Source organism: Sander lucioperca, chromosome 17 (genome assembly GCF_008315115.2).
Source record: "Sander lucioperca isolate FBNREF2018 chromosome 17, SLUC_FBN_1.2, whole genome shotgun sequence".
Lineage (NCBI taxonomy): Eukaryota > Metazoa > Chordata > Actinopteri > Perciformes > Percidae > Sander > Sander lucioperca.
The window spans coordinates 15,047,491-15,064,469 of record NC_050189.1 but is presented as its reverse complement, the minus strand read 5'-3'; the positions used below and the strand labels follow the sequence as shown (position 1 = coordinate 15,064,469).

The 16,979-nt window shown below is 40.1% G+C and overlaps 1 protein-coding gene across 1 annotated transcript; it reads left to right on the top strand.

Moving 5' to 3' along the window:
* LOC116042359 lies at nucleotides 1–15,569 on the top strand. The gene is made up of 7 exons (XM_035994194.1): nucleotides 1–171; nucleotides 298–508; nucleotides 14,188–14,324; nucleotides 14,795–14,833; nucleotides 14,920–15,030; nucleotides 15,194–15,228; nucleotides 15,326–15,569. Exons 1-7 carry the CDS (start codon nucleotides 129–131, stop codon nucleotides 15,443–15,445), a joined length of 696 nt encoding a protein of 231 aa, XP_035850087.1. The 5' UTR covers nucleotides 1–128; the 3' UTR covers nucleotides 15,446–15,569.
* The last annotated feature ends 1,410 nt before the right edge of the window (nucleotides 15,570–16,979 follow it).

Here is a 16,979-nt window from a genome sequence, read left to right as displayed (position 1 = left end):
CCACGCGCATCGACAACTTTAACTTTAACAACTAGATAAGCAAGAACAAAAGACTCCACCTCTGAAGTAGAGAGCAGCCTTCCTGGAGCTCAGTTAGACATCACAGAGCTGTGATCATACGCACCACGATGAAACAGAGCCTGATAACAGCTCTAATTCTCTGCAGCATCAGTAAGTACTGACAATACTTTTCTCTCAACTTTATTACTTCCAGCATTAAAACATATTTGCTTCTTATTATATTTATTAAGAGGTATTGTTTACCTTCCTATAACAAGTCTCTGCTGTTTGTTTCAGGCTGGATCTCTGTCTCAGGTTCTGAGTCTCACACTGAGACTGTGGAGGGTCGGCCGGGTGGAGAAGTCACACTCACATGTTCTAACCCGTCCATCCGAGACACTGTAACACTCTGGTTGAGAGTGTTCAACAGAACCAAGGCCAGCTTTATCTCCACGATGGTCAGCTTTAAAAGCAGCATTCGTTTCTGCGATGGATTTCAAAATGGAAGGTTCAACATGAGTTCCAAGGAATCTGTTACGTCCCTCAGAATTAAGAACCTGGATGTATCTGACTCTGGACTGTATTTCTGTGGATATACCGTTGGAGGACTTTACACTTTCAGCGCGATACATTTAAATGTTGATGGTAAGATTGTTATAACATCTGTTATTCTTTCTGTATTTGCTTAATAAATAATTGACCTAAAAGAACTTGTGTCTATTTCAATATTTTCAAGAGTGATACAATTAAGTATCTTCATTTTGTTAAAAGGCAGCGATGATTCTCATGATGACGCTGACAGAAAGTCTGAAAGTAAGATTCTCTTTCACATTTCTTTAGTTGTGCAGATTCACTGTAGTGATAGAAACATATGACTTACTTAACTTTTGTTAATTGAATGTTCTCACAGTTCCTGAGCCAGTAAATGAAAACAGAGTAATTCTATTCTCTTTCTTTCAGCAGAGTCTGATGGAACAGCAAAGCTGATGATTTTGATCCTGGGAGCTCTGACTGTTCTCCTCTTAATGATCATCATTGGTCTGGTTGTTAAAAACAGGAAACTTCAGAAAGGTACTTCCTGAAAACTACTCTTTCTATCTTGTTTTCTATTTTTATTTCATTACTTTTCTAAAATTGTGTGAATATGTTGAGAGAATAAAAAATGTCATGTTTGCCGAATCAGAATAAGAGTAAAGTAATGGTGAATAATGATTGTCAGTGACCTGATTGGACGTTTTGTCTCTTTCATTCAGCTGCCAATGAAGAACAGAATCCACAACAGCCTGAGGTGAATCAACTTTTATCATTTACTCGTATTTGTTTTATCATTTCAAATGATGTCAGACATTGGTGATTCTAGGATCAGACCTTTAGGGGGGCTCAGCCCCTAATGAGAATGTGACATGCCAGCCCAGTCTCATGGCAGTTCGTGAAATGGTCATGTTATTGAATCTATTGATTTGTGTACTGAACACGTTAATGTTGTTATTTTCGTGCGGTGAGCACAAATTTTAAAGTAATGTATTTCAATGGGAAGCATATTTCGTGATCACAGAACGATTACGGTAGCGAGTAGTATTGATAAGGCGAAAATCCGCGCAGGGAGGTTGGTCAGGGTGGTGGATGGGTCAAACAACACAGGACTTTCACCCCGGAGACCGGGGATCGTGTTGGACATGGATACAGTGCCTTGCAAAAGTGTCAACACCTCTGTTTCAAGTCCTTTGAACCTGTAATTGTTTGTCCTCTGTCACTAACAGACAAGTTCGCAAACTCTCACTTGAAGCACCCAAATTGATAAAAAAAATAAAAAATAAAAATATTATTATAATCTTTAGGGGGGCTGAGATGAAATTTAGTTAAAAAGGGTCTAAAATCACCCATGATGTCAAGTCATTATCTCTTTCAAGATAAGTGAGTGTGAATATTCTCTTTGACAGAACCAGACCTCTGAAGAGCTGAACTACGCAGCTGTGGCTTTCCGTCCAAAAACAAGAAAAACTAGAGAAGTGGAGCCCAATGTTGTGTATGCTTCTACTAGATAGACTCAGGAAGTGACGAGAAAAACAGTTTAGAGTAAAACTGATGCTTTATCATATTAATCATTAGACATTGTTATTGCTGACTTAATAGCTGTGTGTCTATACTAGTTTTGGGGAATAACAAAACGGAGATACAGCGGCAATCCAGTTTGACAGTTTACTTTTTAACTATTTTTCTCTCTTACATGCTATATCCAACAAAGAACATAAAGACCATTCATTACATGCTTTTCTTGTACACACACAATGGAAGACACACCAACAAAATCAGGCTAAAGACTCAAAGCCAAACTATCCAATGTAAGTTTTTCTCTGCCTGCAAACTGCATCGGCCTACTGTACCTGTCCTAACACTCTTAATTAACAATATTTAGCAAAATGATCTTTTTCAAAGTGCTTTTCACTCATGTATCTCATATCTCTCTCTCTCTCTCTCTCTCTCTCTCTCTCTCTCTCTCTCTCTCTCTCTCTCTCTCTCTCTGTATTTTAAAAAGATTGGTATAGTTTTTTTTTTTAAATAAATATGTCTTGACACCCACATGCCCGTTGTTGCAGTTTGAACTGTGGTCACAAACGGGGAGTTATCTGTCTCTGTATCTTTACACTTCGGACAGACTTGAACGCTGCTGCTTTATCTTGACATGAGCATCTATCAAACTTGTGAAAAGACGCCTGAAGCAGTGTGACACTCTCACATCCTCATATGAAAGATTTCACGTGTTTAAGACATGACAGACTACTACTCAGTCCTCTCAATGCAGCAGCCTGCATGTTACTTAAAAAAAAGTCAATTGCTCGTTATAAAATAATCCCATGACTAAATGACTAATGTCATTCAGTAAATTATGACTCTTTTAATGCTACATTAGCATTGTGAGATGTTTGTGTTATGACAATTGACATTAATGAAGACAAAATTCTCTGTCATGACAACTTGACAATATAACCTGTCAATGTCTGTTATGACAACTTGACATCAAGTAAGACAACATAACATGTCAAAAATACGTCATGGCCTAATGATCTAACACTAAGAAACGTTTTAGCTTTATGTGTTAACATTACATTAAACTGTCATTGAGTGGTTGTTGGGATATTGGCATCACTCAAACTGCTGGTAAAAGTAACCGCGTGGAGTGGTTAGCTTACAAAATAAGTCAAGTTTGCCCAGAGGAAGAACCGCTGCGTCGCCTTTCTCTTTAGTGAGCCCTCAACCTTGGTGAGTGAAAACACATTTTATCATCCTGCCTTGGTGGTGCTGGTCCGTATGTTGATCATGTTGTGTTGGATCGATTGATAGTAGCTACGTTAGATGGTGACGAGTGTGTAATGTTTGGTTGTTGTCATAGAATAGATCTGTATGCATCGCTGCATGACGTTAACATTTTCGGGCTAAACTCTAACGTTACTACCATGGCCCCTAAAAGCACCGTCATCTGGCGGTGCCTGTAGATGGGCTTGCAGTCATCAGGGTCAGCCCTATGTTCCCACAGCCCAATGGTCCCACAGCCCTATGTTCCCACAGCCCTATGTTCCCACAGCCCAATGGTCCCACAGCCCTATGTTCCCACAGCCCTATGTTCCCACAGCCCTATGTTCCCACAGCCCAATGGTCCCACAGCCCAATGGTCCCACAGCCCTATGTTCCCACAGCCCTATGTTCCCACAGCCCAATGTTCCCACAGCCCAATGGTCCCACAGCCCAATGGTCCCACAGCCCAATGGTCCCACATTTCTAAGATTTTCTTAAAATTAGGCCCTATGTTAGGGTTACATTCCATCTGTAGTCCATTGCTACTGGATAATAGGTTGGGTGTAATTGGCTACCAAATTGGGAGAAAGGGGATAAAATCTGATATGAATTTATGAAAAAGGAAATGTGGGAACATAGGGCCTAATTTTGGAAAAAAAGAATCTTAGAAATGTGGGAACTGTGGGAACATAGGGTCTAATTTTGAAACAAATCTTAGAAATGTGGGAACATAGGGCTGTGGGAATATAGGGCCTAATTTAGCTGCCAAAAAATTGACGGCTAAACAACTGGCGCTGGTAGCCGCATGTGTTCACGTTACAACACTGTCTGTTTTATGGAGCCATGCGGTTTGTTGACATGGTAACAGAGTGAGATACAGACTATTCTAGTTTTACTGGTATGTAGCCCATCTTTTGATATTGTGCCCCACCAATTTTTTTGATATAAAAACGCCACTGTAAATACAATAACAGAAATGCAGTGGTGGGATGTAACTAAGTACATTTACTCAAGTACTGTACTTAAGTACAAATGTTGAGATACTTGTACTTTAATTGTCTCTTTTGTTTTCATGCTACTTTCTACTTGTACTCATTTCAGAGAGAATTATTGTACTTTTTACTCTACTACATTAATCTGACATCTTTAGTTACTAGTTACTTTACAGATTAAGATGTTTGCACACAAAACACATGTAGTTTATAAAATACAATGTTTTATGATAAATTAAACTACCCAACAATATACAGGCCTACAAGAACACCTAATATGATTAGCAGATTAAACACTTAGTTGATTGACAGAACTGTTTGGATGTTTTCCAGTTTCTAAAATGTGAGGATTTTTCTGCATTAGGTACTTTTACTTTTAATACTTTAAGTACATGTACCTGATGATACTATATATATACTATATATATATATATATATTGAAAATGTTACTTAAGTAAAAGTAATATATATATATATATATATATATATATATATATATATATATATATATATATATATATATATATTACTTTTACTTAAGTAACATTTTCAATGCAGGACTTTAACTTGTAACAGAGTATTTTTAGTGTGGTTTTAGTTCTTTTACTTAAGTAAAGGGTCTGAATACTTCTTCCACCACTGCAGAAATGTAAATGTTTGTTTTATTTCATTCTGAGAGCAAACGTTAACTGTTTGATAGAAAAGAAGCCAGTTAGGACACTGAGTTTCCATCTAAAAGCAAAAAGCAGCAGAAGGCCTGAATCAGAGAACCAGCTGGAGCCAGATGTGGTGTATGCTGCCACCAGATAGACTCAGGAAACATCTGGAACTGCAGCGCAGAGTGGAACTGATGCTTTACCTGCTACTAAAGAACTGTCCCTGTTGGAAATTTTTTAATTTTTTTATTTTGGAATAAAGATTTTATACTTATGCAAAGTATGCAATATCTACTACAATTCTAGTTGTACTTTCCAGCCAAAGTCTCCTTCTGACTTCTTGTGTTTGTTAGATCTTAATCTGAGAACAAAAGATGATTGGTGTTTGATGGAGGAGGAGACTGTCCAGAGTCTCCTGTCAGAGTTAGATGGAGGGAGAGAGCTACACATCACTTGTCTGACAGGAAGAGACAGCGCAGTGTGGTGTGAACATAACTGAGGTGAAAAGATATATAACGTGACACGGTGGGTTTCTCACATCACAACGTGAATGACCCAACCATTGCATAGTAATGTCTGATGAATGAATCAGCTTTTAATAAGAACAGCTGTTGCTGTGACTACCATTTTTCTGAAAGCATCTCTGTTGTTAGTCTGAGCAGCTGGATAGGCAAAAGAAACCCCGCCTTTTTCCCCGCTGAGAGCACTCTTACTGGAGCACAGTTCAGTCTGCTGCAGTCTCCTGTACACATCGCCTTGGTAACAGCTTTACTCTGTAAGTATCTCCACCACTTTTTTGAATACAACAATTGTTAATGTCTTTTTAAAAGCAACACTGAAACGTAAAACAATCCTTTAATAACAATGTGCGTGCATTGTGTTGAATTACAAGTTGAAGTGAAGGAATCAGCATGTTGTTTGTTTCAGGTTTGATCTCTGTCTGTGTTTCTGAGTTCCACACTGTGGAGGTCCAGCCTGCTGAACAAGTCACACTGATGTGCTCCAACTTCAGCAGCTTTATCACGTACATGTTCTGGTTCAGACTGGACAGCAGACCCAACATCAGCCGTATCTCCTCTATGTGGAGCTCTGATTCAAATGCTTCAGTCTACGATGGATTTCAAAATGGAAAATTTAACATGACATCCAACACCACTACCCTCTTCCTCAACATCAACCATGTGGATTTATCTGACTCTGGACTGTATTTCTGTGGATTTTACTCAGATGGAAAGACAGTAATTGTTAGTGGAACATATCTGAAGGTTCAAGGTAAGATTCTTTTTTGATTGTGAAGAAACAGACAAACCTATGTGCACTTTTTTACTGTCAAATATGGACTGATCTCAACCCACACATTTCATAATGATCTTTCTTATAGAAGTGTTTGATGGAATAACGAGCCTGACCAGTGTGATCCTCCTTGGTCTGATTCTTTTCCTTGTTCCAGTCATCATTGGTCTGGTTGTCAAAATCAGGAAATTTCATACAGGTGCTTATGTTTTAATGTGAGTTGTAAATGCAAAACTTTGTGTTAGAACAATTTAGAGATGATCTGTTTCTGTCATTTAGCTCAGAAAGAGGGACAGACTCCACAATGCAGCGAGGTAATCACATTTTAACCACATAAAGACTGATCATGTTTGGTTTAATTCATCATTTAATGATTCTGATCAGGGTTCGAATTATGATTTCATCAAAAAAAGTAGTCTATGAGCAGCAAATTTTGAGCATTAAACATTTCATTTCCTGCATTCTGGTGAATTTTTATGCACCTATTTACCTTTTTCTGAATCAATGTATGCTGCAAATATCTTTATGTAAAGGGAAACATAGATTACAATCCAAATATAAAAACATAATGGAATATATTACAATAAGGCTCTCCAGCAATACAGAATGTATTGCTATTTATTCTCCTGTAGATCGACTTTTCTATTTATATCTGAGTCAGCACACATGTAGCCTATAGGCATCATTTACTCCTCCCTCCTCTTTTGTGTCTTTTGTTGAGGAAGTAACCTCCTTAAATGTGCATGTGACAATTATTCACCTCAATGATACATTAATTCATTTTAATGGATTAATAAAGCCCTGGACTGTAATATTTCTGATGTGTTTGAGCAAGATTACTGCTCATGTTCAAAACTTTGTGCACATTCAAAATGTATCCCATCTGTGCTCTCTGTGATTTGGAGGAGTCGTGATATTTTGAGAAAAATAAAGTAATAATAGGCTATTACAAGAATAAAGTCACTATATTTCAGAAAATAATCTACCTGCACCATAGTCTGCTGTGCATTACGTGATTGCTCTGCTGATACGGTAGATCTCAGACCACCTGACAGACTCAGGGCCCCGTTTGAGACTCTGGTCTCTGAATGAGACAAAGTTTAGGGAAGTGGCTGTACGTTGCTCTACATCGGAGGTGGGAAACCGAAACTACCCCACATGTCGACAGCAGAGCGCGTCCATAATAAACCTGAAGCTGAAGGCGCGCTGCTCATCTCTATTTTTACAGCGAGAGTGGACACTAAGCGACGCACAGGTCTGCTTCAGAGCTCTGTGTGTTTGGGAAAAGTGCTTTATTTGTGATTTAAATAATGGTGCTGATGATTTTTAGAGACCCCCACAGGTGTATGATTTTACTGCTTTCATGGGAGCTCATCCTCTCTCTATGGGAGCTCAGCTCCCACTGGTTCCCACGTAATTCGAACCCTGATTCTGATGATTTCTTACAAACTGACTGTTAATATGTTTCTTACAGAACCTGGGCTCTGATGCTCTGAACTATGCAGCACTCAGTTTCCATCCAAAAGTGAAAAAACAGCATTGTTTTAAAAGTGTCCACCGTGCGGCAACCCCCGCCGCAGCCTAAACGCACTACCCCAAATTAAAAAGAAGGGAAAGACCGTAATTGTCATGTCAACGCATGACAGTCACCTGTCTGTTGCTAAACATAACTGTCACAACCGCCACCTCACGGTGAGCAGTACACCGGCTCACAGTTCCTTTTGGTTGGCTACACTTTACTGTAACAACGCTAAACTTGACGGAATAGCTAAACTTAAAGGACAAATCCGGCGCAAATTAAGATATTTATGTCCGAGCCCGACACAGTTAAAATCTCATTTTTTTCTCATACTAATGACACATGTACGTTTGTTTGTGTGTAAAGCTTTTATTAAGCAACTGTAGGAAGGCATTCGGAAATGTCAACAGATGAGCACATCAACGCACATGGGGCAACAAGCGCACGTTAATAAGCTGTTTTAAATTTAAAATGTTCAATGTGTTAACCTTTCATGATTGCTTCGCTTCCGACCGTGATCAGAAAACCAGGGGAGACTCGTTACCTCCAGGGCCGACGTTAGATAATGAATAACGTCGGGGTTAAAATCCCGTTTCTGGTGAGCAAATGAATGAACTTGGCTTTCAGTCTGGGGTTTATCTCGGACAGTTAAACTTATTCCATCAACTCTGTTCCGGTCGCATCTACACGTCTGCTTCCTCTTCCTCTATCTCTCTTCTGCCCACTTTACACACGCACTGAGCTCTCTTAAAGGAGCTGCAGCACCATTTTACAACAAATGCTTTATCGCGCTGATGTGACCGAGCCCGACCTGAACCCGACCGTAATTTGTAATTATCTGTCCGAACCCGGCCCGGCCCATCGGGTACCGTCGGGACCCGTTGGGCTCGGTTCGGGTATCCATGCCTTAGTATACACGCGGGCGCCATCTTGGGAAAACAGTTATGACCAGTCGAACGACGAACGCCGTGCAACGTGAGTTGAACTGTCACTTGAAATCTCCCATGGTCCGTGGTTTCCCAATGGGTCGATAGGACTTACGTTTGTGAAATGTAATTACATGGAAATGCATGAATTATATCTGTTTTTACGTGACAGTTCAGCTCACATTGCACATTTTCCCAAGATGGCGCCTACCTGTATACGTGAACAGTCTTTATAAACTATCTTTGTAATAAACTGTCTGTACACTTACAAAGTTCTTAATGCTTCGGTTTACATGTAGGGACCTTCGTCATGCTACAGTGGAAGTGTGGTGCTATTTTGAGCCTTGTTAATGGTATAGAAATAGCGATTTCTTTTTACTTTACCCGTGCCCCGACGACTAGCTTTATAAGCTAATTAGCGGTTTGCGCTAAAACTGGTTACATTCGATTAGCATGAAAACATACCCTAGAGAATGTTCGACTCGGTACACATGTTATTAACCCCTAGGTTTATTTAGCCTTCAAACTCAACACACTACTCATTCCTATCCCAAGATGTGACATTCACAAACAGCACGGTTTGTGGTAAGTCACACAAGTTCTTAAGGCTTTGTGTGTGTGTGTGTGTGTGTGTGTGTATGTGTATGTGTGGGTGGGGAAGTGTGTGTGTGTGTGTGTGTGTGTGTGTGTGTGTGTGTGTGTGTGTGTGGTGGGGGTGGAGCTCAGTGATAAGTACCATTGCAGTGCCACGATCATTCGCACAATGAGGAACTTCACTTTGATGAGTTTTACTTCTCTGCTGCCTCAGTAAGTACTGCCATTGAATTACTCAACAGTATTGACCGCACGCACGCACGCACGCACACACGAACACACACACACACACACACACACACACACACACACACATTGTGGGTCGTAGGTGGTAGTGACAAACTCGACTACTCACATGTTTCAGGTACAGTGTAGGTCTGGTTAGCTCACCTCTGCTGCTCATTTACCCACCGGATTCACCAACAATAGCTGCTACCTTCCCTGAGGCAGCATTTCTTTTTTTTGGGTCTTTAATTGATAGGTCAGATGAAGACAGTAAAGGGGGTAGAGAGAGGAGGATGACATGCAGCAAAGGGACGCTGGTCGGACTCGAAGCTGGGCCGCTGCGGTAAGGACTGAGCCTTAGTACATGGGTCGCATGTTCTACCATTTCTGGGGCTTGTTCTTCCCGTCGCACCGCCAGCTTGTTCGTGTCGAGGTATCCCAGCATGCTTTGTGCACAGACAATGAATGAGTGTGATTTCTGTCGCCAGTCGGGTCTCGTACAGTGGGCATGCTCCGTTAGAGACTTTTCAGACCCGTTTTAGTGACTTCTTGCTCAGAGTAAACTCAGTCAGTGGTTCTTCTGGCAGCAGCACAGCATCTCTCCCTCCCTCTCCATACAAACCATCCAAATAGAGCTTGTTGATCAGCTACATTCAGGCTGGGAATCTAACGTCAGCCCAGGCCTATCTCCACATTCATATTGACAAAATACCACATATGTAGCTCTGCGTAAATTCTGTCAGGGAGACTTCAATTACGTTATCTCTCTTCTCTTTAACTGATCAGCTGGTTGGTGGGTGTTACGTTTCTGTAAACCAATCAGAATCGGGCACGTATGTTCAAGCCAATCACAGTATGACTACCATGTTTTAAATCTGTTCTCTCTCCTGCTTCTGTCAGTTGTATTTTCAGACGAGAGTGCGACTAGTAGTTGTTGGCTTATGGCACTAGTGTTTTTCTGTGTTGCGTCTGGTTCGGCGTGTGTGTCATTTCAGGCTAAGAGCACATTTCACTTCACCTTTTCCGGCTCGCGTCTCGCGTGGTAGCAAAGGGATGTCTATCCTAGAGGATTTTCTCTCTCGCACTTGTCCTGCAAGCAGTTTTTCCGTAGCCCTGGCGCATGCACGCGGGTGGTAACAGTAGCAGCCTGGCAGCGCAAATTCACTCCAGGAGTACTTTCACATGACAGATTTTGCCTCGGTCGCAGCTCCTGACTTGCTGCACGGCCCGCTCTGAACTGTGCAGCTGGCCTCCAGCCGCCGACTCTCAGCCGCCGGCGTTGTACGTACTTCGGTCGGTTTCATCACGGCAGAGGAACCGGCATGTTCAACTCAGCTGGATCATCCAACCCTTCGAAGTGAAGTTATCTCATCGGGCATATTTTGTTCATTCATGTTTGCTGCCCACCAGTAATGCAGATCAGGTTGCTGTGGCCTGGAGTTCCGGGCTCTGTCTAAACTCTGGCTTCTGTCGCAGAGTCCTCTGCATCTCTGGGGCCTATTTATCGTAAATTCTATGATAGAGATAGCCGGGGTCATCGTTTTACTTCTATACATGCATCAAGGTTAATTGTGCACTTAGGCAGGCACGTCTTTTCTCTATGGGCTCACTAGGCAAGCTGTTATTGATCGAATTTTAGCAGCAAGTTGTACAGTACATCTCTGCATTATGTTTAAACAGAATTCATCTTTGCAATGGGATTCTCATATTTGCTACACCCTATAGATCTTTATCGCAGCATGGGTAAAATACCTCTATTGTAACTCTTCATCTATGCAGTGCATTAAGTGACGTTATCACTGACCTTGTACGCAGCTAACTCATGACATTTGACCTCATTAAGTTGTACTCCTTACAACACTAACCTTCTAAGTCGCAGAGACACTGCTTCTTTTCATTGCTTTTAATCTAAGATTAACTACTCATTGCCTAGGCTCATACTAGAGGTTTCCCCGGCTATATTTCGGTTTAGTCATCATTTAGTTATTCCTAAAATTTTACCTCAGCATTATTCGGGTCATTCATTCAGAATAGGGGCAGCTACTAATGCAGGAAATCAAGGCATTTCATGTACGTCCCTGCAACAACTCGGCATGTGGTCTTCCTCTGTTTACTCCTCTTACATTCCTCTGATGTCAGCGATGTCATCGCAACCCAGAGATCTTTTAGGCATAATCCTGGTAAGCGTGCATATGACTGGTGATGGTGTATTGATCTCTGAACAGTGGTGGAGGAAGTACTGAATCTCAGTACAAATAACCAGACATATATTTATTTTACATAGTACAACAATGTAAACCCTTCTTTAGCAATAGTAACAGTACCTGATTTTAAATGTACTTTAAGTATTAAAAGTAAAAGTCTGCAGATGTTCTGTGTTTATTCCGGCCTGAATTGCCGAGGTTTTGTTTTGTGTTCAGCCTTCTTAATGTGGAGGCGCTGGTTCAATCATTGTTGCCCGCACTGACACACAGTTTTGCCCATTTAAAGCCATGATTAAGTATATATCTTACAGGTCTCAGAGTAGTACCCTGTCACCCTTATTTGTTATTCCTGGAGATTTCCCTATGTCGAAATGATTGGTTTAACCAGCATTTGAAACTAGGCCTTATCAAAGCTAACATTTCACCAAAGCGTTATACGAGTCATTCATTTAGAATAGGGGCTGCTACTACTGCTGCAAGTCAAGGGGTCTCCAGTATTTCTCTACAACAACTTGGACGGTGGGCTTCATCTGCATACTCATCATATATTCGCCCTGATGTTGAAGACATCATCAATAACCAGAGATCTCTTAAACCTTGATTGTGGTAAGATTGCATATAACTGGTGGTGGTATAATGGATGGGTGGTGTTCTCAATGTTACTGATGTATTGTCTTGACGGTTTTGATCAATTAAGATTTTTATTTTGGTACTATCGTAACTACGGAGGTTCTGTGTTTGTTCCAGCCCGAATTCCCGATGTTTTGTGTTGTGTTCAGCCTTAATTGCTGATATGTGTTTTGCCTGTATAACTGCAGAAGTTTTTGTGTTTGTTCTGGCCTGAATTGCCGAGGTTTTGTGTTCAGCCTGAATTGCTGATATGTTTGGCCTTTATAACTGCAGAGGTTCTGTGGTTGTTCCGGCTCGAATTGCCGAGGTTTTGTTTTGCTGACGGCTTAACTACCTAGTTTTATTGTGTCATATGCCCTTTGGGGCGTGACTTATTACCAAGTATGGTTCAGTTGTGTTTAATTACTCGAATTATTCACTGAGTATTTAATACATTCCTGTTTTGTATCACTATACAGATTTGTGGCGGCTTGTCATTTAATCACTAAATTCTTTTCAAGTTTTGGGGGATATGTTTGGTTTTCCTAAACCTTAGAAATGTATAGATACCCCTTTTACTCCATCGAGTCTAATCTCCAAAGTTTATGTATGTACTTACTTTGTAATAACTTACTAATAAATGTTTGCATACCTGCAACGAAGTCTCTCCTGATTGAAATGTAGCTCAGCGTAAATTCTGTCAGGCAGACTTCAATTACGTTATCTCTCTTCTCTTTAACTGATCAGCTGGTTGGTGGGTGTTACGTTTCTGTAAACCAATCAGAATCGGGCACGTATGTTCAAGCCAATCACAGCATGACTACCATGTTTTCAATATGTTCTCTCTCTCCTGCTTCTGTCAGTTGTATTTTCAGATGAGAGTGCGACACGCCTCCTCCCCTTCTACCTCCAGGCATTTTCAACCACGGTGTTCTCGGTCTTCTCCCGGCTGACGGCTCGTTTTTGGTTTTTCATCTGGTCTACGGGTTTTTTGTTACCACCACCAGTGTCTAGATTCCATTGGGGGATATGTTTGGTTTTCCTAAACCTTAGAAATGTATAGATACCCTTTTCACGATGATTCACTGAGTCTAATCTCCAAAGTTTATGTATGTACTTACTAATAAATGTTTGCATATCTGCAACAAAGTCTCTCCTGATTGAAATACTGTTTTGTTGAAAAAAAAAGAAAGAGAAAATCAGTTTAGCTTATGCCAGTAACATATATTTTAGTTTCATTACTACACACAAAAAAGTACTTCAAACAGCAGCGCTGCCTGGAAGGCGCTGTTGGGGGCAAAAAACACCAATAAACACTTTTTCTCTTTCTCTCTTTTGCCTGCGTGGTCCACTCTGTCTCCACCTTGCTAGGCCACGCGCATCGACAACTTTAACTTTAACAACTAGATAAGCAAGAACAAAAGACTCCACCTCTGAAGTAGAGAGCAGCCTTCCTGGAGCTCAGTTAGACATCAGAGCTGTGATCATACGCACCACCATGAAACAGAGCCTGATAACAGCTCTAATTCTCTGCAGCATCAGTAAGTACTGACAATACTTTTCTCTCAACTTTATTACTTCCAGTATTAAAACTTATTTGATTATTATATTTTTTAAGAGGTACTGTTCACCTTCCTATAACAAGTCTCTGCTGTTTGTTTCAGGCTGGATCTCTGTCTCAAGTTCTGAGTCTCACACTGAGACTGTGGAGGGTCGGCCGGGTGGAGAAGTCACACTCACATGTTCTAACCCGTCCATCCGAGACACTCCAACATTCTGGTTGAGAGTGTTCAACAGAACCAAGGCCAGCTGGATCTCCACGATGACCGGCTCTACAGGAAAACCTTTATACAGTAATGGAATTCAAAATGGAAGATTCAACATGAGTACCAACATCTCCACTCTCTCTCTCCAAATCAAACATGTGGATGTATCTGACTCTGGACTGTATTTATGTGGATTTTACATCGAAGGACGTTATGATTTCAGTGCAATACACTTAAATGTTAAAGGTAAGATTATAAAAATCCTGTGTTCTGTATTCTTCTTTTTATATATGCTAATATCATAATTGGCAAAAAAGAGCACATTTCATCATTTTAAAACAAGAGAGTGATACCATTTTTCAAGGTAAAATCAGACATGAATTTATCTTGATTTTGTTAAAAGGCAGTGATGATTCTCATGATGACGCTGACAGGAAGTCTGAAAGTAAGATTCTCTTTCACATTTCTTTAGTTGTGCAGAGTGACTGCTAGTTCTTTTAAGATAAAAACAATGTGTCTATCCTAACTTTGGTTAATGTTCTCACAGTTCTCAAGCCCGTAAATGAAAACCAGTCATAAACGTCTTTCTATATTTGCTAATTTATGAATTACCCAAAAAGAACACATCTGACTACTTGAAAAGATTCCAAATAAGAGAGTGATACAGTATTTCAAAGTATAATCAAAAGTAAATGTATCTTTTATTTTGTTAAAAGGCAGCGATGAATCTCATGACGACGACAGGAAGTCTGAAAGTAAGATTCAACATAAAAGATTGAATGTTCTCACAGTTCCTGAGCCAGTAAATGAAAACAGAGTAATTCTATTCTCTTTCTTTCAGCAGAGTCTGATGGAACAGCAAAGCTGATGAGTTTGATCCTGGGAGCTCTGACTGTTCTCCTCTTAATGATCATCATTGGTCTGGTTGTTAAAATCACCAAACTTCAGAAAGGTACTTCCTGAAAACTACTCTATCTTGTGTTGTATTTTGATTTTTTTCAACATATGTTTGAAAAAATAAAAAGTGTTATGTTTGCCCAATCAGAATAAGAGTAAAGTAATGATGAATAATGATTGTCAGTGACCTGATTGGACGTTTTGTCTCTTTCATTCAGCTGCCAATGAAGAACAGAATCCACAACAGCCTGAGGTGAATCAACTTTTATCATTTCCTATTATATGTTTTAAAGGTAGCAGGGGCATGATTTAGTTTTTCTCACTAACTCAGCTGTTCTGACTCTTTCCAGAATCTGGACTCTGACCTGAAAGATGCAGCTCTGAGTTTGTATGCAGCAACAATAAGGAACAGGAGGCCTGCATCAGAGAGAGAAGTGGAGACTCATGCTGTTTATGCTGTCTGCAGATAGACTCAGAGTGGAACTGATGCTTTATCATATTCATCTCCTGCTGTGTTCTTTTGTGAATGAATGGGGAGGAGTTATCCTTTTCTTTAAAAAAGAGTCAAATAAAACCACTAAGATTTTAATCTCATCTCTCTCTCTCTGTATTTTATAAAGATTGGTATAGTTTTTATATGTGTGACACACACATGGCCATTGTTGCAGTTTGAACTGTGGTCACAAACAGTATCAGGGAGATATCTGTCTCTGTATCTTTACACTTCAGACAGACTTGAACTCTGCTGCTTTATCTTGACATGAGCATCTATCAAACTTGTGAAAAGACGCCTGAAGCAGTGTGACACTCTCACATCCTCATATGAAAGCATTCACGTGTTTAAGACATGACAGATCACAGCAAAGCTCCAGCGGGTGCAGCCGCCATCATCTCCTCTGTGATCTCTACTCAGTCCTCTCAATGCAGCTGCCTGCATGTTAACTTGAACTATGTCAATTACTCAAGTACTGTACTTAAGTACAAATTTGAGTACTTCTACTCCGCTACATTTCAGAGAGAAATCTTGTACTTTTTACTCCACTACATTCATCTGACAGCTTCAGTTACTAGTTATTTTATAAATTACACAAAATACAATGTTTTATTATAAATTAAACTACCCAACAATATAACGGCCTACAAGTACATCTAAAATGATTAGACCATTCAACACACAACTGTTTGGATCGTTTCCAGTTTCTAAAATGTGAGGATTTTTCTGCATGGAGTACTTTTTACTTTTAATACTTTAAGTACATTTTCCTGATGATACTTACATACGTTTACTTAAGTAAGTAACATTTTCAATGCAGGACTTTTACTTGTAACAGAGTATTTTCATAGTGTGGTATTAGTACTTTTACTGAAGTAAAGGATCTGTATACTTCTTCCCTTCACCTGCTCGTTGTCATTTAGAAAAAGAATCCCATTACTGCAGTAACTCGACAAAAGAGAGAATGTAGTTCCATTGTTCTGACATTAACTGTGGGGGAGAGACACAGCATCATTTAAATATGGAGATGAAGGCGTACATTTTCAGACGGCCTCTCCTGGAAGGCAGATTAGTGTTGCACTTGGTTGTTCACACAACAAGTGGCAGAAATAGTAGCTGGGGTTAGAGAGAGAAGTTCAAACCCGCTAACTTTCTCACCTCCACACAGCTGACCAGTCACTGCATGAAGTGGGTGAGAATGGAAACACACATCTTCACACTCACACACTATAAAGCATCTTATGGGGGAAAACGTCTATTCCATATACTTTTATTTTATGAAAATACATTTCTTAATTCAGCTGTCATGGATACCAACAGCTTGTGCAGAACAAACATGAGCAGCGTCTGTGTGATTAACCCTTTAAGTCTGTAAATGGATAACGTATAGTAAAAAGGTACTTCCTCACTTACAGAACGAGGAAATGTTAAGCTTCAGATGCAGACACATTATTAAAGTGGCTGTGATAAAACATGCATCATATTTAATAATATAGAAATGGGACACTTGG